General features: G+C 43.8%; 1 protein-coding gene across 1 annotated transcript; it reads right to left on the reverse strand.

The window, feature by feature from the left end:
* Positions 1–1,125: 1,125 nt before the first annotated feature.
* On the reverse strand, positions 1,126–16,435 carry LOC111955991 (lipase maturation factor 2). The gene is made up of 14 exons (XM_070434317.1): positions 16,245–16,435; positions 13,017–13,282; positions 12,885–12,913; positions 10,943–11,136; positions 9,691–9,870; positions 9,005–9,139; positions 8,319–8,441; positions 6,889–6,994; positions 4,116–4,212; positions 3,678–3,860; positions 3,310–3,478; positions 2,745–2,856; positions 2,360–2,468; positions 1,126–2,002 (listed from the first exon to the last, which is right to left on the reverse strand). Exons 1-14 carry the CDS (start codon positions 16,336–16,338, stop codon positions 1,679–1,681), a joined length of 2,121 nt encoding a protein of 706 aa, XP_070290418.1. The 5' UTR covers positions 16,339–16,435; the 3' UTR covers positions 1,126–1,678.
* Between the last annotated feature and the right edge of the window lie 1,054 nt (positions 16,436–17,489).

Raw genomic sequence — 17,489 nt, forward strand, 5'->3', positions numbered from 1 at the left:
GGCCACTTGGAGTGGCTGCCACATAAAAGGTGGCATTGGCAGAAGGGAACAAATTATGGTACAGAGGGAACAAATTCTTAGGATTCCCTCTGTGATACAGACAGCAAAGAGCAGTGCTTATGGAGATACTCCTGTAAGTGGGCACTTCTTTTTATAAATGAGAATATATTTAAAAACGAAGTGCCCACCTTTTCCCCCAGGAGTTTCTTCATAGGAGGAGACCCCAGGGATTCACCCCCATGACATCTACCAGCCTTCCAACCATTACTGAGTGTCAACACAACCCCATACTTATATTGGTGAGATCCTTACCAGAGAGCCACTGGCTCTTTCACACTGAACACGTCTCTGTACATTTGTCATGAATAAATGCATAAACAAAGAGCACCACATATTGGTCATTGATCTCTGAAAAAGGTGTCTGTTCCTATAGAAAATCAGCCCAGGTCGAATCACTAAAATAATTGAACCCACAAATGTAAAAACGGGGATTGAAGCTCAAAGCCACAGACTCCGTCCCTTTTTGTTGTTGTTGTTGACCTTTAACATAACATGCAGACCTGTTAGTTTACCTGGTATCGACAAGCCCACCTTTTCAACTAGATTTGACAAGATAGAAAGTGTCCTTTCAGTCTTTTTCCATCTGTAGTTTGTCAAATCTAAGTGTTCAGTTTCAATATACAGCCAAGATTTCTTTTAAACACTGACCAGTAAAAAGTACCTTTACATTTGAATCGCACAATCTGTACCGCCTCAGCGATAGACTGGTAGACTGGGCTCTAGGGGTTCGAATTTCTCCTTAGAGCCCAGTCATTTTGCAGCAGTGCTTTAACCGAATACACTAAGCTTAAGTAATACTACATGTCTCAAGAAATGTACACAGATGTGGAATATAAAGATTTCTTCGGAGCAGTTATGCATTTCAGCTGTTAAGAAGAATGCGACGAAGGGTTTTGAAGTTTGAACAGCAATCCACAGATTCCTAAGGCAAAAGGTTTAGCAGGACAAAGCTTTCAGAATACAGTATTCTTGACGATGTCGCTATACAGTTTCTCGTGGTCGGGATAGAGGACCCAGGTTTAGATATCATTACATGGAACCACTGTTGACAACTTGACATTAAAAAAAGTCTGTCTGATGCGGTGCATGAAAAGTTTCACTGAGGTACAATAACTGCACCCAGCCTAAATATCATATTAAAGATATAGCACAAGATTAAAAATGTTGGACAACAACCGTTAAAATGTATGAATGCATTCCCAGAATTCAGATAAAGTGTTCCCTGAAGGACAGATGGCAAAGCCCAAAAACAGCTCATAACAAAGCACCACTGTACTGTGATGTCAGGGACTCGCCCGTAGGCATGTCTGAAGACTCATCCATAGGCTGACCTGAGAATATGGTGACGGAAGGAGGCACAGAGAAAATAGACATTTTTGCTTGTGTATGTACAATATATGGGTGTGTGTGTGTGAGAGAGAGAGAACTGACTGAATACAAGGCCACAGTGGTGGTCTCCGAGTCACAGAGCTGGTTGGATTGGTAGTTACTGTAGAAAGAGCTGGTCAGAAACACCTGAGATTTACATGAAGGTAACACCCCTTCTCTCCAGCCTCCATCCCGAGACAAGGGGCAACAACAAGAACGTAACAGGAAGTCCCATGGCAGCAGTCCCACATCACTTCCTCTTCTTAGTGCTCTTGTCGGCATCCCGTCTACTCTCCTCAGAGTTCTCCCTCTCTGCTTTGAGACTGGAGGCCGAGGCATTTTTCGCTGCTGTCTGGACCTTAGCCTTCTTGGCCTTGGGTTCGGCTAGAGTGGGTTTAGCCTTTCGGCCCCTCAGGACCCCAGAGAGCAGGGTTTTGAAGAGCCAGATGGTGGCGACAGTGGCCAGGAGGGACCAGAGCACCAGGTGTCCGGGTAGAGTCTGAACGTGGCCCCGTACCTGCTTCAGAGCCTGGGCCAGAGACGAGTCAGGACTGGGCTGAATCGGGAACTTCTCCTGCACACAAGTTAATATGTAAGCACATGTACATACACAACAAAGACACGTAAGAGTGTGAGTGTTGTTGGTATGAGTGTCTGAGAAATCAGATTTGGTACACCTGGCCATACAGCACACACTAGTACGCACCACACACACACACAAAAAAGCAAAGGGGAGCGTGAATTCCATATACTTGAACTTGTTCTCAACTTGCCTACCTGGTTAAATAAAGGTGAAATTAATTTTTTTTAAATATAGCCAATACACCACCACATCTGGAGTTGAGGGCAATCATCATAAGCCACAGTACTGATATTATTAGCACAATACAAAGTTACAACGTGACCCAGTTGAGCAAAAAGGCTTAGCTACCTTGAGTCCGTGCTGGTTGAGCATGGCCTCCAGAGTAGGGCCACCCAGCTGCACTGCAGGATAGAACTCCTCTGAATAGTCTCTCCTCCACCACTCATTAGGACCAGACCTGACAGGGAAGACAACCAATACACCACTCGTTACCATAGGAACATTTTATTTGTGTCTGGTTGAATCGAGTGGCTTTATCGAATTCTGACGATTAGCATACTATACATTTTGTGGGCATTTGATGAATAACATTACTTAATATAGCGAATATTTAAGTTCACTTGTATATCTTAACTGATTTTATGAATGAATAATCTAAGGAATTCATGGGTTAACCATTAGCACTCTCTCCCCAGCACACCCACTGCTGTGGTGGATGTCGTAGGCTGCTCACCCGTCCTGTGTGGTCTGGGTGAACCAGTACCGGTAGAGGCTGGCTCGGAGGTAGACCGGAGGGGCCTGGCTGAATGGGTATTGGGCTGAGTCTGTCTGGATCAGTCTCACCACTGGGACACAGGGAGAGATACAGAGTCATGTGTGAGCAACATAGTGCAGCGTGTAGGTAAGTGGTCATCTGAGTGTTGCTGGTATTTCTCCTTTGTTGGAAGGTTAATGATCTACAGTGTGAGAGTAAATCATGCCCACCTCACACTGACTAACGGTTTTACATGTCAGGCGCATACCACCGAATTTCTGGGTCCGTATTCATAAAGCGTCTCAGAGTAGGAGTGCTGATCTAGGATCAGTTTTGCCTTTAAGATCATAATCAATAAGATTAAATAGACATGGAGGGGGCCTGATCCTAGAAAAGACCACAGGCCTAAAAACATCCATCAAGAGCCAAAATACAAGTAGCCTGCCAGATGCAACTTGCGCTTTCCTCATATTAAAACAAAGACGTCTGTGCTCTATACTTTAATTGAAAAATAGAAGTCATTACCCCAGAGTGCAGTACATACCATCCTTCTTGCCCTGCAGTAGGCAGTGCACTAGGCTTGTGAACCAGGGGCTCTGTTCGGCCAGTCCCTGGGCTGCCTGGCTCATCTGCCAGTCTAACCGTGGCTGGTGGGGGGCCACCACTGGAGGGGCCACGCCCACGTTCCCCGGCTTGTACATGAACTCTATCTCCTAGGAGGGCCAATTGGGAAAGGTGCATTGAAACACGATACACCTTTTGCAGAACTATATAAGACTGTTTTACTTTATAAAAGTCAAGTAGTTGAGGAAGATAATGTGATTGAGGACATTCCATGTCTAATATTGTGAAAGCTGTGAAAAAACTAAAACTTTTCAGCCAAAACTATTATTTTGGTCCCCGCTCTCTTACGGTCCAGGTATTCTTGTCCATGCTGCCTTCTAGGACGACCTCTGACCTCCCGTCCACCCCAGTCATCCTGCTGTCCAGGCTGTAGGCACTGACCAGTCTATAGCGCTCCACTAGGCTGTAGGCCTGTCTAACCTCCGGGAGGATCTTACTGCTGTACACCTGCTCCATGGACGAGTAGGGCACCTGGGGACGAGGACAACACCATGACCAATCAGAGAGAATCTTATAAACAGTGCTAACTACTAGACCAATAGTAACTCCAACAGACCAATTAGGTAGATTTATGCTGTCTTCATTAAAATGATTCACTATTACACAAAACACTGGCAAAGTAATTAGATGGGTTTTACTCAATAGATGAATGCAAGTATGAAAGAAAAATATTTAAGTTAACAACCAATCAGAAGGCTCCCTGTGTGATTGAGAGGTGTGACTCACCACACTGATAGCAAATACGGCGACTGCAGCAGAGGCAATGACAGCCCATTGGACAAGACCCCAGAGCTTCCAGAGGCACCCTCTAACACACACACACCTGGGGAGAGTAAACACAGATCTGAGATCAGTGGACATTAACGCAAAACAAGGATGACTCACGCTGCACCGGGGCAGACCACTGTTCTGGGGTCAGCAAATGCAGTGGAACTAGATATGAACTAGATCTACAGTTGTAGTCGGACGTTTACATACAGTCGTGATCAAAAGTTTTGTGAATGGCACAAATATGAATTTCCACAAAGTTTGCTGCCTCATTGTCTTTAGATATTTTTGTCAGATGTTACTATGGAATACTGAAGTATAATTACAAGCATTTTACAAGTGTCAAAGGCTTTTATTGACAATTACATAAAGTTGATGCAAAGAGTCAATATTTGCAGTGTTGACCCTTCTTTTTCAAGACCTCTGCAATCCGCCCTGGCATGTTGTCAATTAACTTCTGGGCCACATCCTGACTGATGGTAGCCCCTTCTTGCATAATCAATGCTTGGAGTTTGTCAGAATTTGTGGGGTTTTGTTTGTCCACCCGCCTCTTGAGGATTGACCACAAGTTCCCAATGGGATTAAGGTCTGGGGAGTTTCCTGGCCATGGACCCAAAATATCGATGTTTTGTTCCCCGAGCCACTTAGTTATCACTTTTGCCATATGGCAAGGTGCTCCATCATGCTGGAAAAGGCATTGTTCGTCACCAAACTGTTCCTGGATGGTTGGGAGAAGTTGCTCTCGGAGGATGTGTTGGTACCATTCTTTATTCATGGCTGTGTTCTTAGGCAAAATTGTGAGTGAGCCCACTCCCTTGGCTGAGAAGCAACCCCACACATGAATGGTCTCAGGATGCTTTACTGTTGGCATGACACAGGACTGATGGTAGCGCTCACCTTGTTTCTTCCAGACAAGCTTTAATTCCGGATGCCCCAAACAATCGGAAAGGGAATTCATCAGAGAAAATGACTTTACCCCAGTCCTCAGTAGTCCAATCCCTGTACTTTTTGCAGAATATCAGTCTGTCCCTGGTGTTTTTCCTGGAGAGAAGTGGCTTCTTTGCTGCCCTTCTTGACACCAGGCCATCCTCCAAAAGTCTTCACCTCACTGTGCGTGCAGATGCACTCACACCTGCCTGCTGCCATTCCTGAGCAAGCTTTGTACTGGTGGTGCCCCGATCCCGCAGCTGAATCAACTTTAGGAGATGGTCCTGGCGCTTGCTGGACTTTCTTGGGCGCCCTGATGCCTTCTTCACAACAATTGAACCGCTCTCCTTGAAGTTCTTTATGATCCAATAAATTGTTGATTTAGGTGCAATGTTACTGGCAACAATATCCTTGCCTGTGAAGCCCTTTTTGTGCAAAGCAATGATGATGGCACGCGTTTCCTTTTTAGGTAACCATTGTTACAGAGGAAGAACAATGATTCCAAGCACCACCCTCCTTTTGAAGCTTCCAGTCTGTTATTCAAACTCAATCAGCCTTACAGTGTGATCTCTAACACTCACACCTGTCAACTGGTCCTTTTGTGGCAGGGCTGAAATGCAGTGGAAATGTTTTTGGGGCGATTCAGTTCATTTGCATGGCAAAGAGGGACTTTGCAATTAATTGCAATTCATCTGATCACTCTTCACAACATTCTGGAGTATATGCAAATTGCCATGATACAAACTGAGGCAGCAGACTTTGTGAAAATTTATATGTGTGTCATTCAAGACTACCCCTTTTTCCTCCAAACATAACAATGGTCATTATGGCCAAACAGTTCTATTTTTGTTTCATCAGACCGGAGGGCATTTCTCCAAAAAGTAAAATCATTGTCCCCATGTGCAGTTGCAAACCGTAGTCTGGCTTTTTTTATGGCGGTTTTGGAGCAGTGGCTTCTTCCTCGCTGAGCGGCCTTTCAGGTTATGTCGATATAGGACTCGTTTTACTGTGGATATAGATACTTTTGTACCCATTTCCTCCAGCATCTTCACAAGGTCCTTTGCTGTTGTTCTGGGATTGATTTGCACCTTTCGCACCAAAGTACGTTCATCTCTAGGACAGAATGCGTCTCCTTCCTGAGTGGTATGACAGCTACGTGGTCCCATGGTGTTTATACTTGCGTACTATTGTTTGTACAGATGAACGTGGTTCCTTCAGGCGTTTGGAAATTGCTCCCGAGGATGAACCAGATTTGTGGAGGTCAACAATTTTTTTCTGAGGTCTTGGCTGATTTCTTTTGATTTTCCCATGATGTCAAACAAAGAGGCATCGAGTTTGAAGGTAGGCCTTGAAATACATCCACAGGTACACATCCAATTGACTCAAATTATGTCAATTAGCCTATCAGAAGCTTCTAAAGCCATGACATTTTCTGGAATTTTCCAAGCTGTTTAAAAGGCACAGTCAACTTAGTATATGTAAACTTCTGACCCACTGAAATTGTGATACAGTGAATTATAAGTGAAATAATCTGTCTGTTAACAATTGTTGGAAAAATTACTTGTGTCATACACAAACTAGATGTCCTAACCGACTTGCCAAAACTCCACAAAGAAATTAGTGGAGTGGTTGAAAAACGAGATTTAATGACTCCAACATAAGTGTATGTAAACTTCCGACACACACTAAACTTAAACTTTCAACCGTATTTCGCTACTGAAAAACTCCTGGTCCTAAGATTTACCATCTTTGAATCACAAACTTTATTACAGATACTGTTTAAGTATGATATAGGCCTACTCACCCAAGCATGGCTGCCACCACCTCCCAGGTGAGAGAGAGAACTCCTACCCAGATAGTGGGTCCTGTCACAAGCTTCAACCAATTGCCAAACTGCTGCTGGGTGAAGGCTACAAAACAGGACAAATACATGAAACAAAATCACTTAACCATTAACATAACAATGTCAATGATTGACATCCTACAAGAAATAAAATAAAGCAACACTACCGAGTCACTAGGTATACAGTATTACAGTGCCTTCGGAATGTCTTCAGACCCCTTGACTTTTTCCTTATTTTGTTACATTGCAGCCTTATTCTAAAATTGATTAACTATACCCCATAATGACAAAGTGAAAACAGGTTTTTATCATTTTTTGCAGTATTAAAAGTAAAAAACAGAAATACCTTATTTAGGTAAGTATTCAGACCCTTTGCTATGAGACTCGAAATTGAGCTCAGGTGCATTCTGTTTCCATTGATCATCCTTGAGATGTTTCTACAACTTTATTGGAGTCCACCTGCGGTAAATTCAAATGATTTGGAAAGCCACACATACCTGTCTTTATAAGGTCCCACAGTTGATAGTGCATGTCAGAGCAAAAACAAAGCCATGAGGTCAAAGGAATTGTTTGTAGAGCTCTGAGACAAGATTGTCAAGGCACAGATCTGGAAAGGGCTCCAAAAAATGGCTACAGCATTGAAGGTCCCCAAGAACACGGTGGCCTCCATCATTATTAAATGACAGAAGTTTGGAACCACCAAGCCTCTTCCTAGAGCTGGCCACCCGGCCAAACTGAGCAATCGTGGGGAGAAAGGCCTTGGTCAGGGATAAGACCAAGAACCAGATGGTCACTCTGACAGAGCTCCAGAGTTCATCTGTGGAGATGGGAGAACCTTCCAGAAGGACAACCATCTCTGCAGCACTCCAATCAGGCCTTTATGGTAGAGTGCCAGACGAAAACCACTTCTCAGTAAAAGGCACATGACAGCTTGCTTAGAGTATGCCAAAAGGCACCTAAAGGACTCTGAAACCATGACAAACAAGATTCTCTGGTCTGATGAAACCAAGATTGAACTCTTTGGCCTGAATGCCAAGCGTCACATCTGGAGGAAACCTGACACCATCCCTACGGTGAACCATGGTGGCAGCATCATGCTGGGGGAAGTTTTTCAGCGGCAGGGACTGGGAGACTAGTCAGGATAGAGGCAAATTTGAACAGAGCAAAGTGATGAGAGATCCTTGATGAAAACCTACTTATGTAAATGTGATTTTTTAATTTGATACATTTTCAAAAAAAATCTTAAAACCTGTTTTTGCTTCGTCATTATGGGGTATTGTATGTAGATTTGTTTAAATGTAATTGCTCAATCAATTTTAGAATAAAGGTGTAATGTAACAAAATGTGGAAAAAGTCAAGGGGTCTGAATACCGAATGCCCTGTTAACCTACCGGTTTTAGAGGTAATAGACTTGGCCTCCCAGTCAATCTCCAGTGTGAAGAGCACTTTAGTTCCATAGATGATGGCAGCAAATACAGACAGCAACACCAATGACATTATGGTTTGGTGCCAGGCTGCAAAAAAAAAAAACTTAATTAGATTAGGTACTCTTTAGTATCACAAGCAGAGCCCATCATTTGTTTTTGTCCAGCTACTAAAAATGTATTATGTAAGTTACGTTAAGGGGTTACCCATTAGGACATTAGGAATGTTAACTGTAGATAAACTAAATACATCACAGAAGTACTTAAACAGGATAACACCTGACATCCTGCCAGATCAGACCACTCTGCCCGAGAATAAAACAATGAACCCCCCCCTTTTCCCTCTCCCTGCCATCAAGACTCAAGGACACCCATCGGAACTGAACCAGTGTTTTGCTGGCATGCACTCAGCAATGCACCCCTCACTGTGTAATGTCAACGTTGGCCAACTGGCGAGGCAGAACAGGAAAAGAAAGGAAGCCGATCATTACTGTAACAGCCTTTGTGTTTTATAGTACCTTCCACCAGCTTAAACACCATACTGGGTGTGGATAATGCTGTATTAGGGAGAAAGCTGGCCTGAACGTCTACTCTGGCGTTAAATGTGAGCTGTGAGAGTTGAAGGTTGCATAAGAAGAGAAGTTAGGTCATACTCTTGGCGCTCTTCTTCTTGCCGTGGCCCAGCCAGTAGCTGATATGGTCGTCGTCCAACAGGGAGAAAGTCAGAGCCAGGGAGAGGAAGGGGAGGAAGCCATAGTTCCCCACGAACATTAACTTCACCTGGTACACTGCCTGGTTATCAGTTACAGAGAGAAGTAGGTAGGTATAGTTAGAAAAAGGCATCGTGCAAATTACATGTGTGGGGTCGCAATCCTGCAACATTCAAAATCCCCTTAGACAGATACAGTTAGGTGTCATTCATTCCCATACAAGCTAACATGTAACACAACACAACACACACACACAACACACACACACACACACACACACACCACACACACACAAACACACACACACAACACACACACACACACACACACACACACACACCAACACACACACACACACACACACACACACACACACACACACACACACAGGGAGTCTAGAGCCTTATAGCAGTATCTGAGTCTGGCGATTCCCTGGATGATAACAGACTGATAAACACCTACTACTAGTACAATTTTTCTAAACCTCTCCTCTCTCAGCCAGACCTCAACAACTTGATCGCGATTTAGGGGGGGGTGAAAACTTTGAAAACACTGGAGCGCTATATTTCAGTGTTGTTCAATCTTTCTTAGACATTTAACATGTCATGTTTAGCAGCTGCTGGTGTAACCACACACACACCTGAATGTAGAAGGTGCCAGTCTGAGGTGGCGGATGGGGGCGAAGTAGAGGGGGGCACAGCATCTTGTCACCAACAGACGACAGTCCCCAGCTTCAGGTACAGTCTGGAGCTGCTGGATGAACCAGGACCAGGGCAGGGGGATTCCTGGCCTCAAAATGTGTTTCACCGCTGGGAAGAGGGAGGGGGTTGATGGGGTGACAGAGGGAGGAGGGATATGAGAATGGATGAGTAGATTGCCCATAAACTGCACCTCACACCTTTTTGAGATCCCGTTTTTAAATCTCGGACACTTTTCCTGAACTGCGACTGATGTGTAGTGAGGCTCCAGGCATCATCATTATCATCATGGAAGTTAATGAGAATACTGCCGCTGGGTGAGGTACATACCTTACGTGATGCACACTTTACAATCATAGCCAAGCACATGCATTCCTTCCTCATTGTCATTATTATAAATCTACAAGCATGACTAATGTTATCATTACACACCAGTCTTCACATTACTCGTACCATTGAACATAGAACTCCCAATTAGTTGCGGTCCAGAAGCTGTTGGGACACTGGCATGACATTGGACAGGAGTCACATTTCAGCCCAACGTCCAAGACTCCCATTTAGTTGCAGTCCCGAGGAATACTAAACAAAATATAAACGCAATGTAAGTGGTCCCATGTTTCATGAGCTGAAATAAAAGATCCCATACATTTTCCATAGCACAAAATGCTTTTCTACCAAATTTTGTGCACAAATTTGTTTCCTTCCTGTTAGTGAACATTTCTCCTTTGCCAAGATAATCCATCCACCTGACAGGTGGCACATCAAGAAGCTGATTAAACAGTATGATTACACGGTGCACTTGTGCTGGTGACAGAGACAACCACCCAAAAAATGTCCACCAAAGCCGTTGCCAGAGAATTGAATGTTTTTCTCTACCATAAGCATAATGTCATTTTAGAGAATTTGCAGTATATCCAGTCGGCCTCACAACGCAGACACGTGTAACCAGACCACGTGTAACCACGCCAGCCCAGGACCTCCACATCCGGCTGAATTCTGCTGGCTGACCCATTGCTGAGTCATGTGAAATCCATAGATTAGGGTCTAATGAATTTTATTTAATAGACTGATTCATATATAAACTAACTCCGTAAAAATCATTGAAATTGTGTTGCGTTTATATTTTTGTTCAGTATACATTGAACAGTACAGTTTTGTGTCATAAGAGGTTCCCCTGTCTCACCAGTGAGCCCCCACCAGCTGGGGCAGTGGCTGGCAAGCTTGGCGACACCGGAGCCAAAGGTGAGGCGGAACAGGAGCCAGCGCACCAGCCAGAAGGTCACAGCGTCATGCTGACGGAATGCCGAGCGCCACCGCAGGAGGTTGAGCGGCGCGACGAGCACAGTCAGGAAGCCCGCCTCCAACAGCAGACTGTCCCTACGGGAGGGAATCAAATGAGACATTAATAATCAAATACCACTCTCCTTGAAAAAAAAATCCCAACTCCTCCTCACATCATACCTATAAAATGTATAGGGCACTGAACTCCCTCCAACAACCCAAAATCTCAGGTCTCAAAGAAATGACAAAGTTGAAACGTATTAAATCAATAAATACAATCAATAGATGACATTTCACTTGAAATTCCTCCACCAGAAGGCTACATGAAATTCCTGCTCAAAACAGTGGAATACAGTAAATATTCAGTGAGCTTCAAATCCAATGACACTGCCTTTCAGGAAATCAGTTAGCCTAGTAGAAGCAATGCCCGTTAGAGCCAGAGGCACTGAGATGGCAAAACATACTGGTAGCTGGTCATCTTAAAACCGGTTGTAGTTGGCATTCTCTTCATGCAAAACCAAATGGTGTGCGTTAGGGGATAGCCAGCTAACTATAAACAGTTCAGACACACCCACCTCTACTACTTATAAAAACACAACCAGGCAACTATTTATTATCTATTTACCACTTCATGCAATTGCTGTGGAACCCAATGCCTTACACAGGCCCAGTCCTGGCCTTTCTGACGCCCTAGGCGAGACAAAAACAAATTCCGCCCACCCTATATCCCCGCAAAACTAGAATAGTCCCTGTAAGCAAAAAGACGTTGAAAAGACGTCTAAAATACGTCTTTATCAGAGGTGGGGGAAAAATCGTACTTTTTAGGTCTTTGTTTGTCCCGATTCCTGTGACAAATCAAAATAAAATAGGATATGGTGTTCGCTAACATGTCAGCGCATTTTTTGTTGTTGTTGATTGGGCACCATTTATGTTAAGCTATTTGATTGGAGAAACGTGCATGACGTAAAAAGTGTCTGCCTCAATACATTTTCATGCATACCCTTTCTACCGTAGGCTAGATCTGCTACGTGATTCTTTTTTGTTAGATGATTTTTTCATAGACAGAAAGTTGGTGTTTGCATCTCTCCAACAGCACCCTGGAGAGGCACGCTGGGAATGGACCAGCTAAATATTTTTCACCCCTGCCTTTGACAAAGTGGGCACTGCTTATCACAAGGTGGCATCAGAGCTCACCTAAAAATCCCATATGCCACTGGTCGAAAGAAATTGTCATTGTTTTTGGGCAGAACTATGTGAGGTTTTATGTGTTGTTTAAGGTATGCCTTGGTCAGTTTAGCCCTTGTCAATCTACTGCCATAGGCAGCCGCCTAATCATGCCTGATGGGCAGCCCGGCCCTGGCCTTATGTCATCTTGCTTTGCTACAACCAGATACCAGTAAATGTGTTGCAATTCTTGCACATCTCCAAGCTTAGCTAAAAGTCCATAACTCTAAAACCATATTACATGTGTGATAGATGTCCTTCAATGCAAAGTCCGCTTACCCCTATAAAATATGCATGATGTCTAAGACTGTTACATATGCACAAACACTTTCAACAACCGTTCTAGTCGCAGGATAGACAACCGGTGCACTGTAATATGTAATCAACACAGAATTATGAAGAGTGGACAGTGGATTTGACTGGCAAATGGTTCCAATAGCAGTTTATTGTCTGACACTAATGCTCTTGCAGTAAAACCCGTGGGTGATAACAAAATGACGTCACACAGACCCAGTAGACTTTGTGTTCAGCAATAGCACTTTAGTAAACAAAGTACTTTTCGTTTCAATGTTACGCTCTATCAATTCAGCCCATATGAGAATTCAGAACAGATCACTTACCACTGAAAACGCAGAAAGTCTTGACCCACCTGTCAAGAGTAAATGATGTTGATTAATTTACTGTGTAATTTATTTACGGTACAGTATCTAACCAAACCAATGGCAGACAGACAGCCACCTCCACCCACCGACCTGACAGAGGGAGAGGTAGAGGGCCCAGAGGCAGAAGAAGACCAGGCTGTCTCGGAGGGGCTCCAGTAGGGCTGCTCCCAGGGCTAAGAGAGCCCCCGCCAGGCAGAGGAGCTCCATTGCCTGCTGGGCGTCCAGGTCCAGACCCAGCCAGGGCCCCAGCAACAGCAGGGAGGGGTGGGCATGTATCTGCTCCAACACTGGCCTGGAGCCGTCCACACGGGGCTCCACCAGGCGCACAGGCAGGACCCCCTCATTGCCATAGAGACCTGGCCACAGAGACAAAGAGCAGGGATGGATAAACAAAACAGAGGGGGGGGGGGGGGGGAGGATTGTGTTTATTGAGAATGGGGTTAGTGAATAGAGGTCATATTCACATACTTAAAGTAAGTGGGTTTATGGTACCCTGCTAAATAGGTCAAAGGTCATGTATGTGAAAACAAGACACTTGTTTTATCTGTGCTGTCTGCTTATTCAGTCGAATGGAACATGCGAAAGAAAGGTGGAGTTTAGAAGCTTACATTGCTTACGGGTTGACCCAAGATTGTGATCAACTGATTGGAATGTAGCATTATGCATGGAATAACTTTTTAATTAAAAAACTGAAAGCATACAGCTAGTCTTACTACAGTTCTTTGGAATCTAGTGTATTTAGTGTACTTTTGAGACAACAGGTGAAGCTGAGAGAGCAGAAGTGCCACTACGACATACCTGGCACACAGAGTGGACCAACTGAAAGTATGCTCACATTTGGAATTAGAAGCAGAGAAATAAAGTAAAACACAAACACTAAATTGTCCATAGTCACGTTCAATGCATCTCATCTTGCCAGCACTTGTCAAATGAGATGTGTTATTTCAGTTAGGCAACCTGCTGCCTGACAGTAAAGTGACTATGGAGTGGATTGCAAGTAATGGACATATTTTGCACTTGGTAAAATGTGTTTTGTATTGGATATTTGATTCTCCCCTCAATAGCTATTGAAACAAGTATGCCATGATTATGAAGATAATACTATCTAAAATCAGGGGTGGATGGAGAAAAATCCACACTTAAGATTTCAAATCTTCAATAGCTCTTACACAAAGCGTTCAATCACTATGAAAATTATAAATTCTATATTATAAACTCGGCGGTTTGAGCCCCGAATGCTGATTGGCTAAAAAGCCATGGTATATCGGACCGTATATGACTTTTTTTTACTATTCTAATTACATTGGTAACCAGTTTATAATAGCAATAAGGCACCTCGGGGGTATGGTCAATATACCACAGCAAATGGCTGTATCAAGGCACTCCGCCGTGCGTAAGAACAGCCCTTAGCCGTGGTATACGGCCATATACCACACCTTCTCGGGCCTTATTGCTTAAAATCGGGGGAGGATGGACAAATATCCATGTTTGTTTGTGTAAAGAAAAGTACAAACACTACACCTTGTATTCCAAAACCAACATCAGCGGGAGTATATGATGATTACAATTTGGCGGCGTCTAGTCAGAAATCCTGTCTAGGATGTTGGTTTCAGACGTTTTGGAATACAAGGTGTAGTGTTTGCACCTTTCTTTACAATAGTGGTGAAATCCACGGAATGTTCCACACAGGAACAGCCGACGACAATACCGCACCGAATAGATGACGAGCTGTAAAGGATTCCAAGGGTAAATATCATTGACACACACACACACACACACACACACACACACACACACACACACACACACACACACACACACACCACCACACCACACACACACACACACACACACACGTTCTAAATGCTGAGTTGATTAGCAGGTGGACCCAGGTGGACCATGTAGCAGCCTGAGTGAATGGGGCCGTCAATTAATCACCCATCTCCTCCCACCCCAACAACATGTTATTTAACAGAAAGAGATATTGAACACTAAACGCAACAACAAAAAATCTATAGAAAAAATATATTTTTTTAATCCATCCTCCCCTGATTATGAATAAATCATTTTCATAATCATATCGTGCTTTGCGTAAAAGCTATTGAAGATTTAAACCCCCCGATAAAGAAAATCTAAATGTCTAAGAATAAGAAGTGGATTTTGGTCAATCCTCCCCGATTCAGAATCTATCATTTTCATAATAATAGAATGTTTGGTTCAATAGCTATTGAGGAGACAAAACCGAATAGCAACCCAAGATTCAATATAAAACTCATTTTACCTTGGTACATTTCACATACAATTTGCATAATAAGACGGCTGCATGATAAAGTAAAGTGGTGTAATGACAGTGACTGGCAAATCAACATGACTACAAGTTCGTATTTAGACTGGGAAAAGGTGAAAATTATACTACAAGTCAGATCTATTGTATACTGTTAGGGGTCTGAGCCAAGCTCGAATACTGGATTTATGACGGGTTATTCCCAACGCACTCAGCGCTTGCAGGAAGCTTCAGTGTGCACCTTCTGGGGGAAAATCCTAACCCTCAAACAGACAGACACAGCCATAAAAAAGACAACGACCTTGTAAAGAAAACATCCACTTGTCCCAAGCAAATATCTAAAACGGGCATCTGTCCAACAATGGCCAGTGCTGTCAGGACGTGGCCATAGCATGTAAGGCCACATCACTTCTATAGCTGCCAACCTGCATCACTCTCCTTTATACAGCCACCCTGCCCTAGCCTCATACGAACTTGTGAGCTCGCGAGATCAGGATGGTTCGTACGAGGCTAAGACCACCCTACATTAATGTTTGGCTCTCATTACTACGCATAGTGACATTCTATAACAAGGCATTCACCTATACAACTAGTTAATGTTTATAAATAAATACGAACACATCAATGTCGATCTGTGTACGTAAAGTATCAAACTGAATAGTCTACTGAATATACATTCTCCTTTTCTAGGCCTAGGCTATAGTGATGGTGCATGAGTTGTAACACTGTAGCAAAGGCAATGAACCTAGCGAAATAGCTTGGCGCGTGGAAGTTGTCATTAGGTCGCCCGATCAGTCCAACAGCACAGGCTAGGTCAGAAAGTAGTCATTTCATCCCCAGTGTACTTAACCGACCAGATGCAACTACATGAATCAGTTCATCATCACAAGCGAAACATATGGACAAAGTGGGAACCACCCGACTCAACGACGCAGAGCTGAACACCTTTCCATGACCATCAACAGTCAACCAATAATAAGGTTCCTTCGATTACAATTAATAAATAGATGTTAAATATATCAATGTTGTTTTACCTGGTATCTGAACATAGAGGGATGCAAAAGCAAACATGTAAATAATTGCCATACTCCATAAAAACATATGACGCGGTAGTCTGGTTTCCCCCATGTTTACGGCTTGGCGTTCCTGCTAAATATAAAAATATTTTCTACGTCTTTCAACACAGCACGAATAAATAACGGCCGCTGTGCAATTCATCCAGTACGGTAAAAAAAATAACTGGATGGTGCAGAAGGCGTGGTTCTTCTTCTTCTTCTGTGGAATGTATATCGCGGTTGGAAACCAACTTTAAACTGCATTACCGCCACCAACTGGACTGGAGTGTGGACCAGAGACAGCGAAGTCGGATGTTTCGCCAGCACTTTCAATGTACTATTTAGCCTTGTGTGTCCCAGTCTCAGCCTTGTGACCACTTTCCTCCCTTCTGTCTCGGCCAGGGAAGTGTCATTAGTCCTTTGTTGTACAGCCAGAAGAGTTCAAGAAGCGATTAGTGAAGTAGAGCAGTGGTCCCTCAGGTGGGACTTCAGGTTGAGAAAACACAGACTGTGTTTTTTTCTAGAAAGAAGGTTGGGGAGGAAATATACTTGAAGCTGTATGGAAGGAATCTGGAGAGGGTGGAAGGGGTTTAGGTTCCTGGGGTCTGGTTTGACACTTGACACTTGAATGACTCCTGTTCACTCAACTCCTGAAACTGACCCCACTCTGCTTTACCAAATATCCATTTTCTACTGATTCTTCCTCCCTCAATCCTACACTACACATGATCGGATAGTGATCACTACGCACTGTAAATTCCTCCAAAACATCCCAACGACATCTGCCTGCCATTCAACTTGAGATCAAAGTAAGATCCAGAGCAGATTCATTTCCAGTTACTGGGTCAATCCCGGTTCCTCGGCCGTCATTAAGACTCACAAGCCCTTTCTCATCCAGTATTTCCTCCAACACTTGTCAGTTTACATCAGTCCGTGACCCTCCCCAGAGCATACTATGAGCATTAAAATCCCCACACCACATTACCCGTCTCCTATCTTGACCTTCTACATTCCCAAGGGCCAGCAACTCCAATCTCTTACACAGGTTGTGAAGGTTCACTATTATCACTATTACCATATCCCACCCCTCCCAACCACAACGCTACCACTACATACTACTGTTCCACTCCCTCTCCCACACACCTATATGAGTTCCCTTGCTTTATAAAGGTAACACACCCTCCTCCTCCCCCTGCCATCCTATCTCTATGGACTGCAACATAA

The sequence above is a fragment of the Salvelinus sp. IW2-2015 genome, linkage group LG3 (genome assembly GCF_002910315.2).
Source record: "Salvelinus sp. IW2-2015 linkage group LG3, ASM291031v2, whole genome shotgun sequence".
NCBI lineage: Eukaryota > Metazoa > Chordata > Actinopteri > Salmoniformes > Salmonidae > Salvelinus > Salvelinus sp. IW2-2015.